Source organism: Rhinichthys klamathensis, unplaced genomic scaffold, assembly GCF_029890125.1.
Source record: "Rhinichthys klamathensis goyatoka isolate OS25496 unplaced genomic scaffold, OSU_Roscu_1.1 h1tg000010l_1, whole genome shotgun sequence".
Lineage (NCBI taxonomy): Eukaryota > Metazoa > Chordata > Actinopteri > Cypriniformes > Leuciscidae > Rhinichthys > Rhinichthys klamathensis.
Genome location: NW_026606563.1, coordinates 178637 through 202998, shown reverse-complemented (window position 1 = coordinate 202998; position 24362 = coordinate 178637). Strand labels below are relative to the sequence as shown.

Sequence of the window (24362 nt, the reverse complement as noted above, 5' to 3'; positions counted from 1 at the left end):
CCAACTGAACCGTGCTCTGGCCCACCTCTTCCAAGCGGGCCAGGGCCGGCTAATCGAGCCGCGCCCGGGCACGGTTCGGAGCACTCACACTAGTCAAACGAACCGCGCTTTGGTGGTCAAACGCACTCGGGCACGGTTCAAACTGGCTAGTGTGAGTACACCCTAAAGCAATCAAAAGGCCGCATTACCCCCTGCCGACTCTGGACAACATCACCCCAAAACTCGCTGGAGCATAATTCTTTAATGAGCTTGATGCAAAATCTGGATGTTGGGCAATCAAGCTGTCTGAGGAGTCGTCAAAACTAACAACATTCAATATTGTAGTGGGAAGGTACAGATGTCTCCGTCTACCTTTTGGACTGATCTCCGCTCAAGATGAGATTCAGAGAAAAATAGATGAGACTTATAAAGGGCTTGACGGTGTTGCAGCCATTGTAGACGACATACTCATCAAAACAAAAGACGAACATGATGCAAACTTGCACACTGTGCTAATGAGGACCCATGAAAAAGGCGTACGCCTTAACCCAGAAAAAACTGTGATATGCGCGATAAGAGACATGAGCCCTCCAAAGAATAAGTAAAAACTGGAAACCATCATAGGTATGGTCAATTACTCTTCCATATCTGTCTGAAATAAATGCACCTCTGAGGCAGCTCTGAAACAGTAGTGAGTTTGTGTGGGATGTGACTCAGATGAAAGCATTTGAAAAGACTAAAGAGCTGATCACAGGAGAGCCTGGCCCTGTCCTGTCTTACTATGACCCTGGTAAAGAGCTCCGCATGCAGGTTGATGCATCAAAAAGTTGCCTGGGTGCTGTACTGCTTCAGGACCACAAACCCATTGCGTATGCTTCAAAATATTTTTTTAAATGATGCACAGTTTGAAAAGGAATTGTATGCTGAGACGTGTGTGAAAACATTTGCATTCGAACACCAATGGCAGAAAGTTTATTGACGAGTCTGATCTCAAACATTTAGAACCCATCCTGAGAAAGCCTCTTGCAGCCGCTCCTCCACGGCTTCAGAATGGTCTTGCAACTACAGAGGTACGATATCGAAATGGTGCACCGTCCAGGAAAAGACATTCCAATAGTGGAATGCCCTATCCAGGAAGCCCATCTTATACAGACTTGAATCACTGGATGAGGATATGGATGCACAAATTCACACAGTTGTAGCTAATCTCCCTGTAAGCGACAGGAAGCTAACGAGCATCTGAAAAGCAACAGAGCAAGACCCACAGCTTACCTCCCTGAGAAGTGTCATGAAAGCCGGATGGCCTGATGTGAGGAAGAAGTGCCCCTCCAGCCTTGCTGGGTACTGGAATCACAGAGATGAGATTTCAGAGATCGAAGGACTTCTGTTTAAGGGTGAGAAAATCATCATTCCACATGTGCTTAGGGTAGAAATGTTAGTGCATACACACTGCACACATGGGAATTGAGAAGAGTAAGCAAAGAGCCAGAGATATTTTATTTTGGCCAGGCATGATGGCCAAACAAATTGAGGAAATGGTGGAAAGATGCACCACATGCTTAGAGCTCCGAAAATAAAATCCAAAAGAGTCCATAACCAGATCCCAGAACGACCGTGGCAGATTGTTGCAATAGACTTGTTCATGTGGAGTGGAGAGGAATATTTAATAGCCGTAGACTACTACAGCAGATTCTTCGAGCTGGAGAGACTCCATTCAACCACATCATCCACAGTCATCCGTAAACTGAAGGCCATCTTTGCTAGGGGCGCGGTACCTGAAAGAATAATTTCAGATAATGACCCAAAGTACAGGTTGCATGACTTCAAAACTTTGCAATTCAATGGGACTTGTAACATCTACTATACTTTAGCAAAGCACATTCTGAGAAGAAGGACCCTTACCTCAGCTTACTCGAACACAGGAACACCCCTGTTGACGGATTTAAGTCTCCCTCACAGTTGCTGATGAGCAGACGTCTTTGCTCCATCCTGCCCACGTCAGGAAAACAGCTACAGCCTTAGGTTGTGGATCAAAAACTGGTGAATGTGAAATGGAAACTAAAACAAGCAAAACAGAGACAGTGCCATGATCACACTGCACAGCCATTGTCAGCATTGGCACAAGGGGTCAATGTTTGCTTTCAACAAGGCATTGGTCGATGGATGCCCCACCTGCGGAGACACACTGGTCATACTTTATCCGCACCCATGATGATCAATGTTCATGACCTATGATGACCTAGAGACATTCTTGGTTTATAAATCATGAACTTCTGACATTCGGTAAGATGTAAAACAAATGTTGCAGTATTATAGATGCTAGTCTGAAGATTGTTTTGTTGAATGTATGTTCTGCTTGTCATTGGTTACGACACTTTAACTAGTTACTCAAGGTATTTAATAGTTCATATACCAACATGATCTTGGTATTAGGGAATCATTGTTCATCTGTTATATATAAGTGTAGTGTTAATTATTCTGCCCCCTCATGATGTGATTTGGATTATAAATGCTGATTTGTTGTTAACTCTCTGTATGTTGGAGTTGTGAATTATTGGATTCATCATGTTTCGGCACCCCATAATGTCCTTGAAGCATGAAAACGTTGCTCATAATAATAATAATTAATAATAATTCATTACATTTATATAGCGCTTTTCTAGGCACTCAAAGCGCTTCGCATGGAAGGGGGAATCTCCTCAACCACCACCAATGTGCAGCATCCACTTGGATGATGCGACGGCAGCCATAGTGCGCCAGAACGCCCACCACACACCAGCTTACTGGTGGAGAGGAGACAGATGAAGCCAATCAGTGTATGTATATATGGGGATGATTAGGAGGCCATGATGGACAGAGGCCACTGGGCAAATTTGGCCAGGATGCCGGGGTTACACCCCTACTCTTTCGAAAGATCGGGATTCTTTCGGGATTTTTAATGACCACAGAGAGTCAGGGCCTCGGTTTAACGTCTCATCCGAAGGACGGTGCTCTTTGATAGTATAGTGTCCCCGTCACTATAATGGGGCGTTAGGACCCACACAGACCACAGGGTGACCGCCCCCTGCTGGCCTCACTAACACCTCTTCCAGCAGCAACCTGGTTTTCTCAGAAGGTCTCCCATCCAGGGACTAACCAGGCTCAGCCCTGCTTAGCTTCAGTGGGCAACCAGTCTTGGGCTACAGGGTGATATGGCTGCTGGATAATGGCTGCTCATGTCCACAATGTCATGATCACAGCAGGGTGTGCCTCCAAGGTATATGTTGGGCCCCTCATATTGAGTTAGGTTGTTCATTTTCCCTTTTTGGGTTGCCCATAATGTTGTGGTTACCACAAGGTGTGCTCTCTCGTTGCATGCTGGGCCCCTTATATTGAGTCACGTTCGCTATGTTCTACATTTCGGACCACTATACGTGTGCATTTTTGGCAGTTTTATCACTTGTGCTTGTAACAATGCCCTCGGAGGAGTTTTGCTGTAGTTTACATGACCATAATGTTGTGGTTACAACAGGGAGATATTTGCACATAGAGAGTTGTGTTCTAAGTCTAGAAGATCTCTAGTATTCTATCCAGTGTTGGCCATGCCCACTTCACTTTAATGGAGGTACTTTCGGGAGCAGGAATTCATTCCTAGTTGGAGAAAGTGGCCATAGAGGAAGTGCCTCCTTTCCAGAAGGAATCCGGTATGACAGTTGATATTACCTTTTGCTGAAAAAGGATGACGGTTTGCAGCCAATCCTGGACTTGCATCTGATGAACTTGATCTGAAGGATGCATATTACATTTTCAGATAGTCTAGGGCAGGGGTCTTGAGTTCAGCTCAAATCCTAATCCAAACCACCTGAAGCAGATAATCAAGGTGTTCAGGATTACTTGAAAATTACAGGCAGGTGTGTTGGAGCAGGGTTGGAAAGGAAGTCTGCAGGAAGGTAGCTCTCCCGCATTGAAGACCCTTGGTCTAGAGACAAAGGGAAATCCTCAGGTTTGCTTCAGGCAAAGCTAACCAATTCAAGGTTGTTCCTTTTGACCTTGCCTTTGTGGCTTGTATGTTCACAAAATATATGGATGCGGCATTGAGGGTCTAGGGCGTGTGGGTGTTAAATGAACTCGATGATTGCCTGATTCTAGCGCATTCAGAGGAGTTGGTAATTCGACATCAAGACTTAGTTCTCGATCATTTACCGAGGCTAGGTTTAAGGCTAAAATCTTTAGAAAAGTCTTTTGTTTCTGAGGCAACAGACAATATTTGTTCATGCCTGATTGCCCGAATCAGTTCAGAGCAGGACAAGAGATCCACAAACTCTTGGGTCTTATGGCAGCGTCCCTGGTGATACTATTGTGTACCTTTGGACCTACTCCATTTTAATGGTGGATAAACAGCTAAAGAGTTCATCCCTATTGGCATGCTCACCACAGACACAAAATTACACACATATGATATCAAACTCTGTTGCAGTAAACCCATCCCCTGTTTTATTCAGGGTGTGTTTTGGCGAAATGTATCACAACGAGATGATCACAAAAGATGTCTCGTTAGCAGTTTGAAGCAGGATTTTGATGGGCACCCAGCCTATGGAGTGCTGTGGGGTGATGATCCTACACATGGCACATGCACTGCCTGGAGAGGATGGCTGTTTTCTGGCCTAACCCATGTCCTTCCTGCCGTACCAGTGCAGGATCTCTAGATCGCAGTCTGCCCCCTCACCCGGACTATCCTGCCCCCAGAATGTGAATATAGATTTTAATGATGAAATAGAATAGACTATTTAACAAAATCACAATTGCTAAGTGCAGAGGCTTTCTAGCATTAATATTATTAGGCTACTATAGCAACATTTTAGTTAAGGACAGTTTTTCACAAAACTTTCACAAAGTCACATTTTGGGCTCTAGGCTGAAGCATTTTTTTGTTTAGAGGGCTAGATAATTGGTTGTAGTTAGTTGACTATTTCACTCTGTTGTTATTGTTTGTCACCGGTTGCAGTTCAGGCTGTTCTTATTTACAGTAGCATAAAATTATGCATCTGTTAAACGGGTCGCAAAGAGTGTGTTAGGTGTTAGTGAAGTGGTCGCAATGTGTGTTTTATAGTAAAGCAGACACAATGAATTACTTTTCCTGCTGGTAGTATCACGTTGCTCTAGTTTGTGTTAGGTCATCGGCCCGCTGCCTGAAAGGCACATTATGCTGACTGGAACTTCGAACACTGGGTCAGATCAAGAAAAATGTGGATTTCAGTTTGGGTTTGTTCATTATATTTCATCCTGTCATTTTGATGGATGGATGGTTTGAGTCGGCCTATATCGATTCAAAGTAGATTGCTGCTTAGTTCTTCTTATTCTTACTTCATCCATCCAAAATATCTAACATTTGGGAATCAAACAATGTAATCGTCTGTCAAAAATAAAGAAATAAGAGCTAACCCAAACACTTTTTCTTTTTTCTCTTCTATTCTATATATTTTTTTTTATTATTATTACATGTACTGCGTTAGACTAAACTGGGAAGGGTCACAGCACTTACATATTGTTGTCCTATTGTTAGTTTAATTGCTTCTATTGCTCTCCTCATTTGTAAGTCACGTTGGATAAAAATGTCTGCTAAATGATTCATGTGCAAAAAGCGGACTGAAAAAAAAAACTTTAAAGTTACATTTTATAAGACCATACTGGCCAGAATTCCCGAAGTGTCAGTGTTGAAGTCTCTGATCTGAAAGGGAACTTTTATTAATGCCTGTGGAGAAAATGAATATGAAAATGTTGATGTGTGGTCCACATCTCTCTCCCCGCAGGACTCCATCTTTAGCAGTCCTCTGGGCCAGAGAGAAGCTTCCTTCCGGGATCATCTGTTTCCTGACAGACTTCCTCCTCCTCCTCCTCGGGTCACTGTCTGGCAGTGCTCAGGTCCAGCACCCTGTGTTGCCCTCCCCCCTCCACACGCCACATCTGTTAAACCTACACCTCACACACACCACTCTCAGTGATGTCACTTCCTCCTCCTCCTCCTCGGGTCACTGTCTGGCAGCGCTCAGGTCCAGCACCCTGTGTTGCCCTCCCCCCACCACACGCCACATCTGTTAAACCTGCACCTCACACACACCACTCTCAGTGATGTCACTTCCTCCTCCTCGGGTCACTGTCTGGCAGCGCTCAGGTCCAGCACCCTGTGTTGCCCTCCACCCCCCACACGCCACATCTGTTAAACCTACACCTCACGCACACCACTCTCAGTGATGTCACTTCCTCCTCCTCCTCCTCGGGTCACTGTCTGGCAGCGCTCAGGTCCAGCACCCTGTGTTGCCCTCCCCCCTCCACACGCCACATCTGTTAAACCTGCACCTCACACACACCACTCTCAGTGATGTCACTTCCTCCTCCTCCTCCTCGGGTCACTGTCTGGCAGTGCTCAGGTCCAGCACCCTGTGTTGCCCTCCACCCCCCACACGCCACATCTGTTAAACCTGCATCTCACACACACCACTCTCAGTGATGTCACTTCCTCCTCCTCCTCGGGTCACTGTCTGGCAGTGCTCAGGTCCAGCACCCTGTGTTGCCCTCCACCCCCCACACGCCACATCTGTTAAACCTGCATCTCACACACACCACTCTCAGTGATGTCACTTCCTCCTCCTCCTCGGGTCACTGTCTGGCAGTGCTCAGGTCCAGCACCCTGTGTTGCCCTCCCCCCCCCCACCCCCCACACGCCACATCTGGTAAACCTACACCTCACGCACACCACTCTCAGTGATGTCACTTCCTCCTCCTCCTCCTCCTCCTCGGGTCACTGTCTGGCAGTGCTCAGGTCCAGCACCCTGTGTTGCCCTCCCCCCACCACACGCCACATCTGTTAAACCTACACCTCACGCACACCACTCTCAGTGATGTCACTTCCTCCTGGAGCTCCACCCATCAGCACACGCCGGGATCAGCGCCATCAGGACGCTGGTCTGAGCCGAACGTTTAAACGGACACTTAATGAGCCATACCAGCCAGACCTGAGCAGAGCGAGAGCAGCGACCAACAGCATCTCTCTCTCTCTCTCTCTCTCTCTTTCAGCGCTCTGCCCACGGGTGACTGACACAAGATTAGAATTAAGAAATCATATTTTGCTTAAAGAAAATCAAGGACCATTAAGATCTATTGCATTGTGACATATATTTTCATGACAATTTGCACAAAAAAAATATTACTGTAGTGCATTTTAAAATTATTATTATTCCTTTTTTGGTATCACTTCATTTCGATGGTCCACTTTAAACATTTTGCTAACTATAAGTAACTTTGCAACTACATGTCAAATAACTCTCATTAGAGTATTAGTAGACTGTTCGGTTCAGGATTCACATGCAAAGCTACTTATAGTCAGTAGAATGTCTAAAGTGGACCAGCAAAATGAAGTGTTACTTCATAACAATTTTTAAATGAAAGCATACATAAAACTAGTAAAACAAATATTATCATGCTGTATAAATCATTTTAAATTCAACTAATATTGTTTTTCACATTGTAGTAATATAATTCTAATAGGATTTAGTTTTTTATTTAGTTTGAGAATTTAAGAAGTGTGCAAAATTATGCTTATATGAATCTACAAATAATCTCAATGGTCCTAAAGTAGGCTTGGTTGCCTTCATGCACAGTATTTTCTTGATGCTGTGGATGGGTTTGGTTGGATTCCCCCCTAGAGCATATAAACACACACAGTAGAAGAGTAGGTCTGCCTGTAATCTTGTGTTTTTGAGACTAACATTCATTCAGACTAGCAGAATGACAGATAGATGTTCTAACGCTGTATTTGTTGTAGATGACAGCTCTATATGTTGTCTAACAATCATAAATGAACGTGCCAATGGCCATTGCACCAGTCATCTCTCTGTGTGTGTGTGTGTGTGTGTAGTATTATAGTACAGTAGTGCAACTGAAACCATTGTAAGCAAAAAGCGATGTTATAGAATACTGTAAAAAATGAACTTTTTAAGAACAATATCTTGTTTGAGTCAAAGTCATATTTAAAGAAGAATGCTACTAGAAACTTCCACTGGGATCCGATACGAGGGGATTCTGAAGCACAAATGCAGTATGATGAAGCTTTGAGCTGCTATACAGCGTCTCACAGACGGAGAGCGAGGGTTTGAGGAGCTTGCATGCCTTTAACTGGAAAGAACTTTTCGGATTTTCCCCCATACTTTTCTTTTCCTGTGGAGTTACGCACAGGACTTCTGAGGGCCAGAGACTGGATTATTTTTCTATCTATTAAAGATGGGTCTTGTTTCTTCATAAGTGCAATATGTTGGTCATGATGGGCTAAAGCATCTTCACTCTTACTTCAGCATAGTGGCGTGTAGATCCTCATCAAACCAGTGTTTTCATCCAATGCAACGTCTAAGTGATCGGCTAGGCTTTAACTGTGATTTGTTCTCGATGTTGTTTTTGGGTGTTTATTTATTATAGAAAATAAACCAGTGTTACCATGACAATGAAGTGCAATCATGTAAAAAGTACTTTTGTTTTTCTTTTATTTAACTTTTAAACAACCAGGAGATTGTTTCAGGTGAATATTCTGCTATATTATGCAAGCGTCTGTATGTTTAGAGGAATGTTTATCTAGAGAAAATAACGTCTGGTCTGTGAAACGAAGCTGTTGTAAAGATGCATTCTGATCAGATATATAAGCTGAAAACTGAAGAACAATACTTCAGTTTTGTAATTATGTTTTCATGCCCCCGAACCAAAGCATTAGGTTTTATTTTGAACATATCACATCTCTTGAGTGCAATATTCAGTCTGGTGTTTTAAAGTCAACATGAAACCAGAACTCGCCGGTTTACTTTCGGAAGACGGTCCTGGTCTTGTTGTGCACGATTCATTGGTGCACATTCATTTCAAGAAAAAATAAATAGTCTTTTTAATCTTTTTAGTTTAAACAAATACTTGCACTAAGTCCCCACATGTTTAATATCCTGCTTCACTCACAATAAAAAAGGAAGTAAAATGGATTTGTGAACGTCGTTTCATGTTGACTTTAACAGGAAATTTAAAAGCTTTTATATTTATATTACTTCAGTGTCACACTTTCCAGAGATTTTTTTTCTGCATAAAATGTTAATAACTTAATAATAATCTGATTGACAGGCGAGACCTCAACAATGTGCACTGAATGTTCAAATACAACACTCAGCCTGAACTCTTTATCTCACTTTCTTATTATACTGTATATTTCATTCCTCTCAGCATCCCCTCACGTGTCCGCCCTGTCGTTGCGGTTCAGTACTGTGTCGTGTGTTACTGCAGTGATTAATCAACTGACGGCATGAAACACCCACTCTTAGGCCATGTAGAGACACATTTGAGCAGTTATAATTATATTAGGGACCCGTCAGTAAGTCATTGTGTCTATAGTGTGTCCAGTGTCCTGTCTGTCTGTTTCTCTCCTCACAGGCTGCTATCATCACCGTCCACATCAAACACTCCCAAAAACGGCTAACAGAAACGGGCATTTCGGGTTTATTTAGTTGTTGTAGAACAGAGAATGCTTGTAATTTGAGATTTTTTTTTTTATGTAATGGTTATCTATGTCAGTGTACAGTCAATGTAAAACTCAAACTGTGACGACATTCAGAGCATAAAATAAAATGAATATACGATGTTGTGTTTTTATTTTAAAATCATTTATATATAGACTACAGAGCTGTATGACTTGGCCAAAATTTTATTTTGTTATATATTGTGATTTGATGAGCTATGACTTCATGTCATACGACACTGTGTAATATTGCTACTGGAGACATCCAGACAGAGAGAGCAAAGACGGCTCATTCTCTCAGCTGGGTTCACTCTTTACAAGAATCAACAAACTCTACAAGTGACAATACAAATATTTATGTCATAAAATCTTCACTTTCAAAGGTTAAAACCCTCAAACTTTTGAAATTCTATCCATAAAAATGTTGGAAAGTTTATGTAATGACATCTACTATAATTACACTGTTGAATACCTTAACCCAGCCTTAAACCTCACCTACCACACCAACTAACCTGTGCTAACCTTACCATACCTTACCGTATCCACCTCAATACCTTAACCCAGCCTTAAACCTCACCTACCACACCAACTAACCTGTGCTAACCTTACCATACCTTACCTTACCGTATCCACCTCAATACCTTAACCCAGCCTTAAACCTCACCTACCACACCAACTAACCTGTGCTAACCTTACCATACCTTACCTTACCATACCTTACCTTACCGTATCCACCTCAATACCTTAACCCACCCTTAAACCTCACCTACCCACACCAGCTAACCTGTGCTAACCTTACCATACCTTACCTTACCATACCTTACCTTACCTTACCTTACCCGTATCCACCTCAATACCTTAACCCACCCTTAAACCTCACCTACCCACACCAGCTAACCTGTGCTAACCTTACCATACCTTACCATACCTTACCATACCTTACCCGTATCCACCTCAATACCTTAACCCAGCCTTAAACTTCACCTACCCACACCAGCTAACCTGTGCTAACCTTACCATACCTTACCATACCTTACCCGTATCCACCTCAATACCTTAACCCAGCCTTAAACCTCACCTACCCACACCAGCAAACCTGTGCTAACCTTACCATACCTTACCTTATCATACCTTACCTTACCTTACCCGTATCCACCTCAATACCTTAACCCAGCCTTAAACCTCACCTACCCACACCAGCAAACCTGTGCTAACCTTACCATACCTTACCTTACCCGTATCCACCTCAATACCTTAACCCAGCCTTAAACCTCACCTACCCACACCAGCAAACCTGTGCTAACCTTACCATACCTTACCTTACCTTACCTTACCTTACCTTACCCGTATTCCACCTCAATACCTTAACCCAGCCTTAAACCTCACCTACCCACACCAGCAAACCTGTGCTAACCTTACCATACCTTACATTACCTTACCCGTATTCCACCTCAATACCTTAACCCAGCCTTAAACCTCACCTACCCACACCAGCAAACCTGTGCTAACCTTACCATACCTTACCTTACCATACCTTACCTTACCTTACCTTACCCGTATCCACCTCAATACCTTAACCCAGCCTTAAACCTCACCTACCCACACCAGCAAACCTGTGCTAACCTTACCATACCTTACCTTACCTTACCTTACCTTACCCGTATCCACCTCAATACCTTAACCCAGCCTTAAACCTCACCTACCACACCAGCTAACCTGTGCTAACCTTGCCATACCTTACCTTACCATACCTTACCTTACGTTACCTTACCCGTATCCACCTCAATACCTTAACCCAGCCTTAAACCTCACCTACCCACATCAGCAAACCTGTGCTAACCTTACCATACCTTACCTTACCTTACCCGTATCCACCTCATTACCTTAACCCAGCCTTAAACCTCACCTACCACACCAGCTAACCTGTGCTAATCTTACCATACCATACCATACCTTACCGTATCCACCTCAATAGCAGTCCATTGTACCAAACTTTTTATTTTATTTTAACAAAGCAAAAGAGTTATAGAACAAAAATGGTACCGGTTTTACCAGTCAATGAAAGCTTTAGTGTAAGTTCTGCCAGGAAGACTCAATCAGTGCGTCACATATACCTCACTTATATCCAATCATGTGCTAACACTCACAGTATAAAAGATTGGTACTTACATTTGTCTGAGTTCGCAGATACTGACGCTGCCAATTACCTCCATCCTCCCCAACATCCTCCCCAACCACCACCAAGATGGTCCCTTCCTTTACCTCCAGGGGGGTCGGCTGCGTCCCTGCCTTCATCTACAGGCAGGACATCCTAAATGGAGGAAGAACCCTTACTGGGTGAGCAAACAGAGCCAGGGCAGAGCCCAAGGTCTGGTGATGCCAGTCTCCCTGACAGGCATTACACTAAGGGAATACTGGCAAAGAAGAAATTAAGTTCTCCTCACCGGTCACTACAGTAGGGGGATCTGGTTCAACCCCTGAGAAACCCCAGGGGAGCTGAAACCCTCATGCTCAACCCTGCATGACTCGAAGTCTCTGGGCCAATATTATCTAATAGGGCCTGAGACGGGTCTACTCAAAGACCGTTCACCAAGGCGGCCCAAGAGGACAGAACACTTGCCTCCTAGACAGTTCAAGAGGGCAGAACGACTCTCTGAAGCAAGAGGAGGCCAACAAAACTCAATGCTCGATCCTGCTTACAAATCAACAAATTGAAAAAATCACAGCGCCCTCATCACACAACATCATCCCTCTGGAGTTAAGTGTGCTATTTTGTGTTTATACACTTTTCCCCAAAGTGTCTTCGGACGCAGTGCAAGCGCCCATTCGAAAGGGAATGTGAATTTGTGAAAGAGGACGTCATGTTACATGTTCAGTCTACAGGTGCGTAGTGTCTCTTTACACAGTGACATCGCCAACTACTGGCCTGGCAGCAGAATACAGAATGAAGACCAAACACAGAATATAAACCATTTTTAATTGTTTTCGCGGATCAGTGTGAACGGGGAATCGTTGGGACATTGTTGTCGTGTAAATGCACTCTGAAGCAAATAAACTAAATGCAAAGAATCAAACTAAACAGGCAAAACGTGGCAATATCTCACTTCTTCAGTTTTATTTTAAGTAATTGTGCAGCTCCATTTGTTTATTTTAATGTTACATTTGATTAAAATAATAACTACTTTTCATCAACTCATGAAGCCCTGCAGTTCCCGCACAAACCCTCATTTGGGAAACCCAGCCGTAGTCCATCATGATCACATTTAAATTATATTTTATACATACCTTGATATATTTACATTTATTAGGGGTTGTAGCTTTTTAGTAAATGTAAGTAATAATTAGTATGAAATGTAATGAGAGTCATGTACTGAAAGTCACTTTTGCTGTGGCATGTACCCGCTGCAGATATAAACACGCAGGCCATGTCTAATGTGCTCTGGGCAGATAGTGTTATCCCCTGCTCACACAGCATGACGATCACATGACCCTGACATGATCCCAGGGCTCTCATTGGGCAAGAGAATATCAGACATGGGAAAAACATTTCCAGTGGTTAAAGGTTTACAGCACCAGTTATACCCATTATAACATACAGAAACGCTTGAAAGAAGACACGTGGATGTTCCTCTCCGCCTACAGCCAAGATGATAATCAGACAGCCCCACACATGCTGAAAGGTAAGTCCTACAGCCATTATGCAGACACAAGTCTGCCTACTTACACTTTTTTACAGTGTGACTGAAGTGTTCAAATAAGGTACAGTATGTTGTTATAGAGTGCTGAATTGGGCACTTCTGCTTAAAGGCTAGATCCATGAAAATTACAAATTAGTATATATTCACATCAGCATTTATAACTGTATGCACTTTGTCTTATTGCTCTTTTTATCATCGTTTCATGAATTAGTTTGATAACAGTTTCAACCCAATATCTGTCACTATATATTAACATCACATTCTCACTAAATTAATAATAAAAGCATTTTAAAAATGATTCTGATTTGAATTCTTATTGATAATATACCATGAAATGCTCTTCTTACAGCTGATGTCTGACTGAAAGTGGTCAGATGACGTTAACACGAGCGGGGTGATCATGGGCCTGTTAGCTTTTTAGCTTCGATGTTTTTAACACCACACACGCGGCTAATTCAGGTTCTTAAACATCGATTTAGTTTATCACCTGTCACTTGTCTCAAATTTTCGTCTCAATTGCGGTATTTTCCACACTAATTCCACATTTTCACTCATGCTGAAAGTTTTACTAGTCTGTTAATAACTGTAATTAATAAGGGCAATATTTATCTGTATCTCTTAAACTGTCAATAAACACTGAGGGCTACATTTCCATGACTTTTATTTTTTAAACCATATCTGTCATAGAGCTCATATACCTGTTATAAATGAGCCGATATAGTTAGTGTCAGCACGGCACAAGCACACTAGACAGCGCGTGGCCACAGTCCTCGTCAGCACCCTTTATAATGTTTGACCTCTTCAACATCACTGATAGACAGTGCTACTTTACATACTGATCTCTTTTTTGTAATATTTGTTTTGTTTTATTGTTGTTCTTTATTATTGAACTCCAATTCAAATTCAACACAAGTTAAGCTCTATGGAAAACATCTGTGACAAACAACAACAAAAGTTTACAATAAAATGTTGAGAAAGATAAAGTGCTGATTTGAACTCTTCCAAAATGTTTTTCAATTTTAACATTTTAAAGGCCATTTTGGTGCATATTAGTTGTGCAAATCATGCTAAATGTACAGTAATTACGGGGAGTTGTGCATATCAGTGTGTGAGTGAACTGACAGAATGTATCAAACCCAATCACAAACAATTTCAGGACATTTTGCAAACTTATTTTACTGATTAGATCAAAAGAGTTTCATTTAGAAATTTGCCAAAGTAACTTTTAACTCTAATTAGCTAATAGAAAACAGACATCACGATTTCTGAAGCAGTATCCGGGAGAATGAATCTCAGGTCGGTGTACAGTAGTCTCCAATGTCAGACAAGATACATGTTTAGTAAAAAGTGTGTAGTGCCGATCCTGCTGCCCCAATTCCACTGTTGTGCATTAATGAACAAGACATATCTGCTTGTTTCTACACACTTAAGGTTAGGTTGAAGTTATTTTCTGTCATACTCACGCAAATCACAAGTGATTTCAGTAGAGTTTAATGTTAGCATTTAGCTAAACTGTTCAATTTATCAGTATAAAAATACACATGCCCCAAATACGGGATTTATTTATTACACTGAACATTTGTCATTGATTGTTTTAGGTAATTGTATTAATAATTATTGTTTTATCTGTTATCTTGGATTTATTTAAATGTTGAAATTAATATTAACTAAGATTAATAAATGCTGTAGAAGTATTGTTCTTTCATGTTAACTTACGGTAAGTAGTTAACTAATGAACCTAAAAATTGCACTGTAAAATAACAGTAATCTACTGGCAGCTGTGGTTGCCAGCAATGTACTGTTAATTTACAGCCCTTTACCGTTAAAATAGAGCCCTCCTTTTTTACAGTATGTTACCGTAAAAATACCATGGAAGGTAACTCATATAATTTGGGAAACCGATTGCTTCAAACAGTTCGAGTTTAAAAACTAGTATTTATACTGATAGTACTGTGAAGTTACTAGATAGGAGAGATCTGTTAGTTTAATGAATGAGTTTTGTGGGTCACCATTGTACTGTGTCATCCTGTGCAAAACACATAAAACACTTCAGTTTAATATTTACTCTCCTTATCAGTTATTGACTTTGCATACCTTTTTTCTATAAATGTTTACTAATATTTCAGGGAAATTAACTTCTTTTGTTTAGTATGTGACTGTTAAGTTTTAACAGAATATTACTGTTTTTCCTTGATTTTACGGTAATCTACTGACAGCTGTGGTTGCCAGTAAATTGCTGTTTTTCTACAGTTTTATGCCGTAAATTAATTTACAGTTGATTACCGTTAAATTACGCTTCGCTCTGTTTTTTTTTTTATTTGACACATTTAACCCTTTTACCACTGCAAAATCTTCAGTTTTAAATGAACACTTGTGTGTCCACGCTACAGTGTTGGAGTAACACAGAAGCAGTGTTGAAGTTAATGATATAATTCAGTGATTAATTAACTGATGATTGAGCATTAGTGATGAACACCTGATGTTAACAAAATGAATCAATGAAGGACAGAGGAACAACAAGAAGACAAAAAAGCGAAAAAAAAGAACTATAACTTTTTTAGAGTTGTTTAATCCTCCTCTGCTGATATCTTGAGAGATTTAATGTCTTCTGTGGCTGAAGTCAGTTATAGTTCTTGTGTTTCGCTTTTTTATCTTCTTGTTGTTCCTCTGTCCTTCAGTGATTAATTAACTGATGATTGAGCATTAGTGATGAACACCTGATGTTAACAAAATGAATCAACGAAGGACAGAGGAACAACAAGAAGATAAAAAAGCGAAACACAAGAACTATAACTGACTTCAGCCACAGAAGACATTAAATCTCTCAAGATATCAGCAGAGGAGGATTAAACAACTCTAAAAAAAATAAAATACTAGCATTACTAGCTTCACTTATTACTGACCAGATTGACTATTTATTTTTTCATATACGTTACAGAAATTCTCATTGAGAATTAACAGAGGTTTAGATGTTGTTTTGTTTCATTTGGCGTTGCCATTATGGAGATCAGTGTTTGCTATAGTTGGGCTCTTGACCCTTGACTTTAACATTAGTTTTTCTCTGGCTGCTGTAGCTGTGTTTTTTAAGACACATTTGTTGTGGCAGAAACAAAGCCAATGAAAATGAAATCAGGTGTTGCTGAACTCATCATTCACTAAAAGATTTTGAACTATGGCTTCAGTTAGACACACACAGACATCAAGAATCAGCCAATGAATCTCAACAATGGTGACAATCAACAAAAAAGATAACATCAAATCTGAACATCACAAAACACACTACTTAAAGTCAACACAAAACCAACAGCAAAAATAAAAGCAAAAAGTAAACATTAAAGAAAATAACCAGACAATTCAGCTGCATAATTTATTCATGCCGCAATGCATGCTGGGAGTCATGCACGATTTTTGTACTATGCTGGTACCCAGCATGCATTACAGCATGAAACTTTTTTGATTGTCACCATTGTTGGGATTCATACGCCGATTCTTAATGTCTGTGTTCAAACTGTTCTGAGCAGAAACTTTTTATAATCCTTCATGTTTTCTGGTTGTCAAAACTACGATAGATCCCGATTTGTAAAATCACGGTGATACCATAATCAAAAATACAAAACATCACCCATATAAATACATTATACAATAAAAGAGATCAGTGCAATGGGCCACTAGATGATGATTGTGACCATTAACAAATAGTCACTGTCATCTAATCCTGTTTTCTTTCAGCTTTTTTGCAATAGCAAATGTATTTTAAAGACACAGCAACAACAGCCAAAGAAAAGCTAATGTTCAAAAGTCAAGGGTCAAGAGCCCAACTAAAGCAAACACTGATCACCATCATGGTAACATCAAATGCAAATAAAAAGACACCTAACCCTCTGTCACCTTTTAATAAGAACTTCTGTAAACGTCTGACAGAAATAAAGTCAGCCTGGTTAGTAATAAGTTAAGCTGGTAATGCTGTTTGTGGAGTTGATAATCCTCCTCTGCTGAGATCTTCAGAGACTTAATGTCTTATATCTTCAGTTGATTTCATCTTTTTTTCTGTTCTTCTTGTTTCTCTTTCCTTCAGTGATTCTTCTTGTTAACAGCAGGTGTTCATCAGTGTCTGAGTTAACTTTGAAATATAACTGAATTAACTATGAAATTATTCACTTCGTCAAGTAGACTATATAGTGAACTAATGTAGGGAATAGTGAATGAGGGTATAGGGTGTGATTGGGAGCACAGCAAATGAGTGTTGACTTTGAGCGCTGTTAATTCAAAGTATAATCCTGTAGGGTATTTTCTCAAAAACTACATATATCACCCAGAATGCATTTTTTCCTACGGTATATTGCTGTTTTACTGGAAAACAGCATGTTACTGTCAAAATTTGGCCGTTCTTTTACAGCAATTTTTTACCGTGTAGAGTGTTATCAGTAAATATGAGGTTATGTACCCAAAGACTAGGGTTGGGTAGCGAAACTCGGTGCCAATAGGGAACCGGTTCCGACGTAAACGGTAGTAACCAGACCGAATAAGAACGACAATTTCGGTGCCTGATTTCGGTGCCTGACTTAATTAGGCACACACACACACACACACGCACAGTCTCTTCTGTCTCGCATGCGCCCTCTTGCTCGCAAGGTTTGGCTGCATTTCACGTGTAAAATTATGTGTCAGAACGCCCTCTGGGTGTGCCGATAGTCTGAATCCATATAGAATCAAGCCAATTCATTGGCTGATGGCGCGGGCGCCGCCTCTACGCACTTACGCCGTCATATTATGTTGGCGCGCACGCGCCATCTGCTCCTCAGATTTCTTTGCCGAAAAAGGAAGCTGGTCGGCAGCGCAAGGAGCTTTGCAGCGTCTCGTTCCCTATTGAGAGAACATAGGTTACACCAGTAACCAGAGATGTTCTCTTTCATAGGTTCACTCAACGCTGCGTAGCTAAGAAGCAGTGGATTTGTAGGCTGCTGTATCACGTGCCGTTTGAACTGACGCGCTACAGCGATCTGTCACATTTCAAAGAGCCAAAACGTTATTTATTGTGTGAATCTCATAAAAATATTGACAGAATCTGACAGCTGTGGATTTGTTCCATATCAAAAGTAACCTTGTCTGTCGGTGTCAGTGTCCTCTTTGTCCGCAATTTTTTTCTGCGTGAGAAAATGCATGTGTGGCGTGAGAGCGTGTGAAAAGGGTCAATTGCGTGAGTCTCACGGTCAATGCGTGAGAGTTGGCAGCTCTGCCTGCTAGTAATCTCTATTAATCTCCAGTATTATTACATTGTTTGATACAATATTGTTTTATTTGATATTATGTAAATGTGAATTTTTATTTTATATTGGTTTTATTATTATTTGTATTTATATTGTTTAAAGATTTAAGTTAATATTGTGTCCAGTTTGGCCCTGTAAATAAAAGGGTATTATTTTTTGATAAAGTGTGTGCGGTTTCGTTTTCTTAAGTACCGTTTCAAGAACCGTTTAGGCACCGGAACCGTTTAAAAAATACCGAGTAGGTACTGGTATCGGATAAAACCCAACCGATACCCAACCCTACCAAAGACAAATGAATGTCAGAAACTACTCAAGACTTGTAGGATTTTAGGAACAGTAGTTAGAATAATCTTAATGCATTTGAATATGTACACATCTGAAGATGTGTGTGTTTCCTCCACAGACAGGATGCTGTTTTCTCTGGTCCTGAGCTCAGTGTTCGCACATGTCAGCTGTGACTCCTGTCGGTGCACGGCTGTCCCGTATAAAGGTGTGCGTGTGAACTGCAGCTCGCAGGGCCTGAGAATGCTCCCTCCGCTTCATGCCAGCACCACAGATCTCCTTCTGCAGGATAACCTCCTCACGGCCGTATCTCCAGGGAACTTCGACATGCTCACCGGCCTGCAGCTGCTCAATCTCTCCGGGAACCCCTTCCACTGCGACTGCAGGATCCTGTACCTAAGACAGTGGCTTCAGAGGAATAAAGCGGTCTCTGGGAGTCCGGTGTGTGCCAGTCCTCCAGAACTGGCCCACAGGTCCATCGCTGAGCTCACGGATGCCGATCTGCGCTCCTGTGCCTCTGAGTCCTGCTCCGAGTGGCTTTATAACACCACCGTATGCTCAATGCTCTGCTTTCTCATTGGTTTGCTGCTGTGGTGCGTGCAACTCGCAAGAAACTCGACCTTTATTTTGGGCATTGATGAGAGACACATTGGATTTGAGGCCGAATCTCTTCGATCGCTCAAACCCAAGCACAGGGCGAGGGTGAGATGCAGTATTGGGGATGACATGGACAAGCCTTTACTCAACATGGACATCCTCCCTCAGATACTGGACGTCCTGCACAAGCAACACAACATTAAGATTAAAGTACCATGAGAAACTGAACTCTACACTAATCCCTTCACTTGCTTGTGTGCAGTGGCATACTGCAACTGTGCTTTGATATGATTTGTAACATGGACTGAGATATTAGAAATTGTAAATCCTGCCAGTTACTTACACTTTTGCTCTGTAAGGTGGATTTTAGTCAGTGTACTGTGGTAAAAAAGAAAAGAAAAGAAAACAACCTCTGATGAAATAAACATTAACTGGGAAGGGAAAAACTTATTTTATTTTTGCTATTTGCCAAGACAAGCACTAATATAACTATAACTGAAATAAAAATTAATTAAAAAAACAAAACATATACATATTTTATTAATAAAAAACCATAACATAACAACAACACAACAAAATTAATGAAATTAAAAATAATTAAACTAAAATTAAAATGAAAACAAATATAAAAATAAAAGCTATAATAATATTGTTAGATTTATGGACTAGTTTTGGCAACTAGATAGCCTGACTACGTCAGACTTCGTACTTCCGCTCTATTTCAGTTCGCTTCTGTACTCAGTCTGAGACATCGTCATGTCTCTCAGTTTTTCCTCCGGCCTGAAAACAGCCGGCCAATCAACGAACAGAGGGCGGGCTGAGAGCCGTGACGTAGACGCTAAGCGCCGAGTTTAAGATTGGGGAAATCGAAAACGACCGCGGATATGGAGACACGAGATGCAATTCGCTCTGTTGTGGAGAATATTCCTGGCATTTGCAAACTGAAGGCCGAACAAGAAGAGTGTTCGTAGAAGTCAGCTTCAAGACTCACAAGGAGTTCGTAGGCCGCCCCGTTACAGTTACAAAGATCACAGCAGTTATACCCTTCATCAAGGTCTAAGCTACGTCCTTGCTTCCGGTTGAATGATTCTCATTGGCTAAGAAATAGATAAACATAGTAATTTTCCACACAGATAGACTGAAGCATATCTCCATCGATTATGCAGCTGACACTCGGACCCTAAAGTTAGGCACGTCGTGACCTTCCAGGTCGCAGATCTGAGTTGTTGGGTGCTAGCCTGTCCCGAACAACACTCAGTCAATCTCCAATAATGCCAGTGGTTCCTTAACCTGTAACCGAGAAGACTAACACACACACCAACACACAGCTTTTTCAAGGTTGGATTTGGCCAGGCTCTAACTATAAACAGGATAGTCGTCTCAAAACATCAAGATAATGTCTTTCTCTCAAGGAGAGGACACTTTAATATAACACAGTTCTCAAGGAAAGGACACTTTAGTCTAACGCAGTAAAGTAAAGCTTTAACAAAGAAATGGTCCCTTAAACTATTAGTTCCAAAGATCCTTATATGTTTTAACACGTTGAAGACCTTTCTCAAACAAAACGAGTCCATATTTCACTTCTGGAAGCCGGGGTAAATGAGCAAGCACTGTTCCTGCATTCCTGGCATTTGAGCCTCAGTCACCTCTCAGATATTTTATACAGACTTTGAAAGAAAACAAGAAAGAACATTTCAGTAATCCCACTGGTAACTTCTATAACAAAGTAAAATCTCATAAGCCTAGAGAAGTCATTCAACTCATGTGATGTTTAGAAGGAAAAATATTGATTAATACCTTGATTATAATCCCTCATTACATATACATTGAAGCAGCAGTGGATTCCAGAATCCACCCCTTCAACGGTGTCTGAAGCATGTGTGTGTAATCACACCTAATCTATTAGCAGATTATGATGACGTGTAATGACCAACACCATAAAATGGCATCTGCGTCATCACATCTTCAGATTGTCCTGTCTGAAGGAAGATGCGCAGGCATGCCTGGAGTATGGCAACGAGACACAGCATCAGGGAACCAGGGTTACATGCGTAATCGAGACGCTATTTTTCAATGCTGTGTCATGTGCTGACACTACGGGAACTGTATACCCTCTATGCCATACTGCAAAATGCTTGCCCAACAAAACTGTAAAAAGGAAAGCTTGCAGAGGTTTTGAAAGGAAATCAAATAAATAAACCTAAAAAAGACCTTGGATCCATGTTCAAGCTATAAAACCTGATAAATGTGTGTGGTGAGACCCAGCCTTCTGCAGCACAAATATCTTGCAAAGACATGCCATGGCAAGCATCTTAGACAAGGCCGCAGTAGAGTGGATCTTAACTTCTAGGGGTAAAGGATACCCCCGATCCCATAGGCTAGAGCAGGGATGGGCAAACTCAGTCCTGGAGGGCCACTGTCCTGCAGAGTTTTGCTCCAACCCTGATCAAACACACCTGAACCAGCTAATCAAGGTCTTCAGGATTACTACAGGCAAGTGAGTTTTATCCGGGTTGGAGCTAAACTTTGCAGCACAGTAGACCTCCAGGACCGAGTTTGCCCATCCCTGGACTAGAGCAATTGCATCCTTGATCCAATGCAACATGCAGAACCTGCATCCACCAAAGAACACCAGTACAGTAACTGACCTGATTTACGCCACTGAGCTGAGCGGTCCACGTAAATCTTCAGAGCCCGAAATGGGCACAATAAATTAAGCTGCTCCGGCAGCTGGAACGGCAGAGGGAAGAAGGGCTGTACAAGAGGGAATCTTCTAAACGTAATCTGGCCACGGGTGCAATAATACTTTGCCTAAGTCTAAGCAGAATGAGGCAACTGAAAGGGCTACTCCTTTAAGGGATTTAAAGAACCACATTAAGGATCAGAAGTTTCTCAGACGCTGACTCTAATGCCGAGTTCACATGCCACGATTTTAGCCTCGATTTTCACTCGCAGACAGGTTTTGAAAAATCGCAGACAAATGCCCGAAATCTGATGCAAATCGGCACTTGTTCACGCGAGTGACAATCACGCAGTGTGCAATGCATTATTAAAGACGCGATCTGCCATGAGATATTTGGCATGCTAAATATCTGGACCTGTCTGAGATTCAAAATCCTGCTGTGTGAAATGTTTTCTGACTAAAAATTACATCTGCGATGACCTACAGCCAAGGAGAGAGCAAGATACAGGGCAGCGGGGAGTTCAGGGAGGAGTTATAGACCAGAATATAAGTATTTTAATAGATATATTTACAATTATATCATTCAGAAACAAAGCAGAAACATTTGCTTGACCAGCAGCAACAGCACCACATTGCAAAATTATTTACTTACCACCAACTCTCTTTGCAGAACACACAATCCTTGCTCCCCGCGTCTCCCCAACCATTTCCTCCTTAATCTGTTTTTCTTTTTCTCCTTTTCACTACAAATCAGCGCACAGACAATTTAGATCGCAAGCTTCTTGCGGGCTACCATTTTTAATAACAATTCCAGTCTCACGCGTGATCTCGCGTTATTTCTTTATCACTTCTCACGTGTCTTTGGTTGTGAAACGTTGTTTGCGGACCAGACAGAAATTGTTGCCAATTCTTTCTATTGTAAAGTCATGCAATGTGAAACCCCCTGTCGGCGATCCATGCAATGTGCACACAGCAGCAACTGAGTGCTATCCCAGATAGTCGTGCAGTGTAAAGAACAGTGATCCGACGACTTTGAAAATCGTGCAGTGTGAACTCGGCATAAGGGTTCAAATGGACTGCATAATAATCCTCAGGACTATAGAAATGTCCCAGGAAGGAACTCTCAATGGGCAGATAGGCCTCATCTATCTGGCTCCAGGTAAGAAGCGAGATATTCGGGAATGCCTCCCTAATGACGTGCCATCAATCAGCACGTGTCCTGGCCGCTGCATACACCTTCAGTGTCGCAGGAGCCAGCCCTGCCGAGAGACGCTCTTGCAGAACTTCCAGCAATGGGCATCCGGATGCCAATGATCCCAATGACACTGTTCGCACCACGCTGCCTTTCCTAGCGTACAATCTCCTTGTAGAGGGAGTTTTAGCAATCAAGATGGTCTCGACAACCTTGGTTGAGAGAGCAGCATCTACAGTGGGCATCAAACCCCACCTTTCCCATATCTCGGGTCAGGGTGCCGTACTGAGCCCCGACACCTGAGACTGGAGGAGAGCCTCCAAGAGAGATACCAATACAACAACCATACTTGGGCTGGACACAATGGAGTTACGAACAACAGGTGCACTCCGTCCTGCCAGATCAAGACAATTACGTGATCTAATCCAATTTAAGAATCCTTTTTTTTAACACCAAATTTTCAAAATTTGATCCAAACCGATAGCCGCAATTTTACCATACACCACCGTCAGTCCAAATCCAATTATATGTGTATCCGATTGGAATCTGATCTAAATGAGTGACTGAATGATTGTGTATCGCAACTGTTCAGATCCGACTGTGTGTTCCGTGGCGCTCTTTCGTTTTCCAGAATATCTGCATTGGTTTCTATGGTAGTGACATTGCATTGGTAGGCATACGCCAAAAACAACAACAACAACATGGAGGGGTTTGCAATACAGAGGTCCTGTTTACTCTGTTGTAGTTAAAAAGGGATGTTGTTACTTTAGTGAGTTCTCAGTTTGAAGATCAGGGGCGAGTTGCATAAACTGCTAAGCCTAGTCTTACAAGTTAGTCATCCAATTTACATAAAAACGTACATTGGTCTAATTTGATACCGAACAGTAAGACTGATTACCCCTAACTAACTGCTAGTTGGTCATACTAGTTCTTAAGACACTGTGTTAACATAATGGCTATGTTTATGCAACTGGCCCCAGAAAGAAAAAGGGACATTCTTTATGTCAAGTTTGTTGATTTTACATCAGCTAATTTATTTACTTGCCTCTTTTCACACTAATACATTACAGTTTTAATGCTTTAGAGATTAGTGGGGGGTTTTTACCTTTCAAAGAGGTAGAAAAACTTGAAACTAAGCTAATAAG

The 24362-nt window shown here is 41.6% G+C and overlaps 2 protein-coding genes across 5 annotated transcripts in view; both read left to right on the top strand.

Moving 5' to 3' along the window:
* Positions 1-5875, top strand: part of iqsec1a (IQ motif and Sec7 domain ArfGEF 1a) — a 53482-nt gene extending 47607 nt beyond the window's left edge. For all 3 annotated transcript variants that reach the window (XM_056261195.1, XM_056261203.1, XM_056261186.1), the window contains exon 13: positions 5768-5875. In XM_056261195.1, the coding sequence (XP_056117170.1) occupies positions 5768-5781 (14 nt within the window). In that variant the 3' untranslated portion in view covers positions 5782-5875. The remainder of the gene's footprint in view (positions 1-5767) is intronic.
* Positions 1-19727, top strand: part of gp9 (glycoprotein IX (platelet)) — a 158444-nt gene extending 138717 nt beyond the window's left edge. The window contains exons 1-2 of one of the 2 annotated variants that reach the window (XM_056261237.1): positions 13049-13178; positions 18867-19727. In XM_056261237.1, the coding sequence (XP_056117212.1) occupies positions 13121-13178; positions 18867-19561 (753 nt within the window). In that variant the 5' untranslated portion in view covers positions 13049-13120 and the 3' untranslated portion in view covers positions 19562-19727. Of the gene's footprint in view, positions 1-13048; positions 13179-18866 lie in introns of those variants that run through there. The other variant, XM_056261245.1, reaches the window with a different exon arrangement.
* The last annotated feature ends 4635 nt before the right edge of the window (positions 19728-24362 follow it).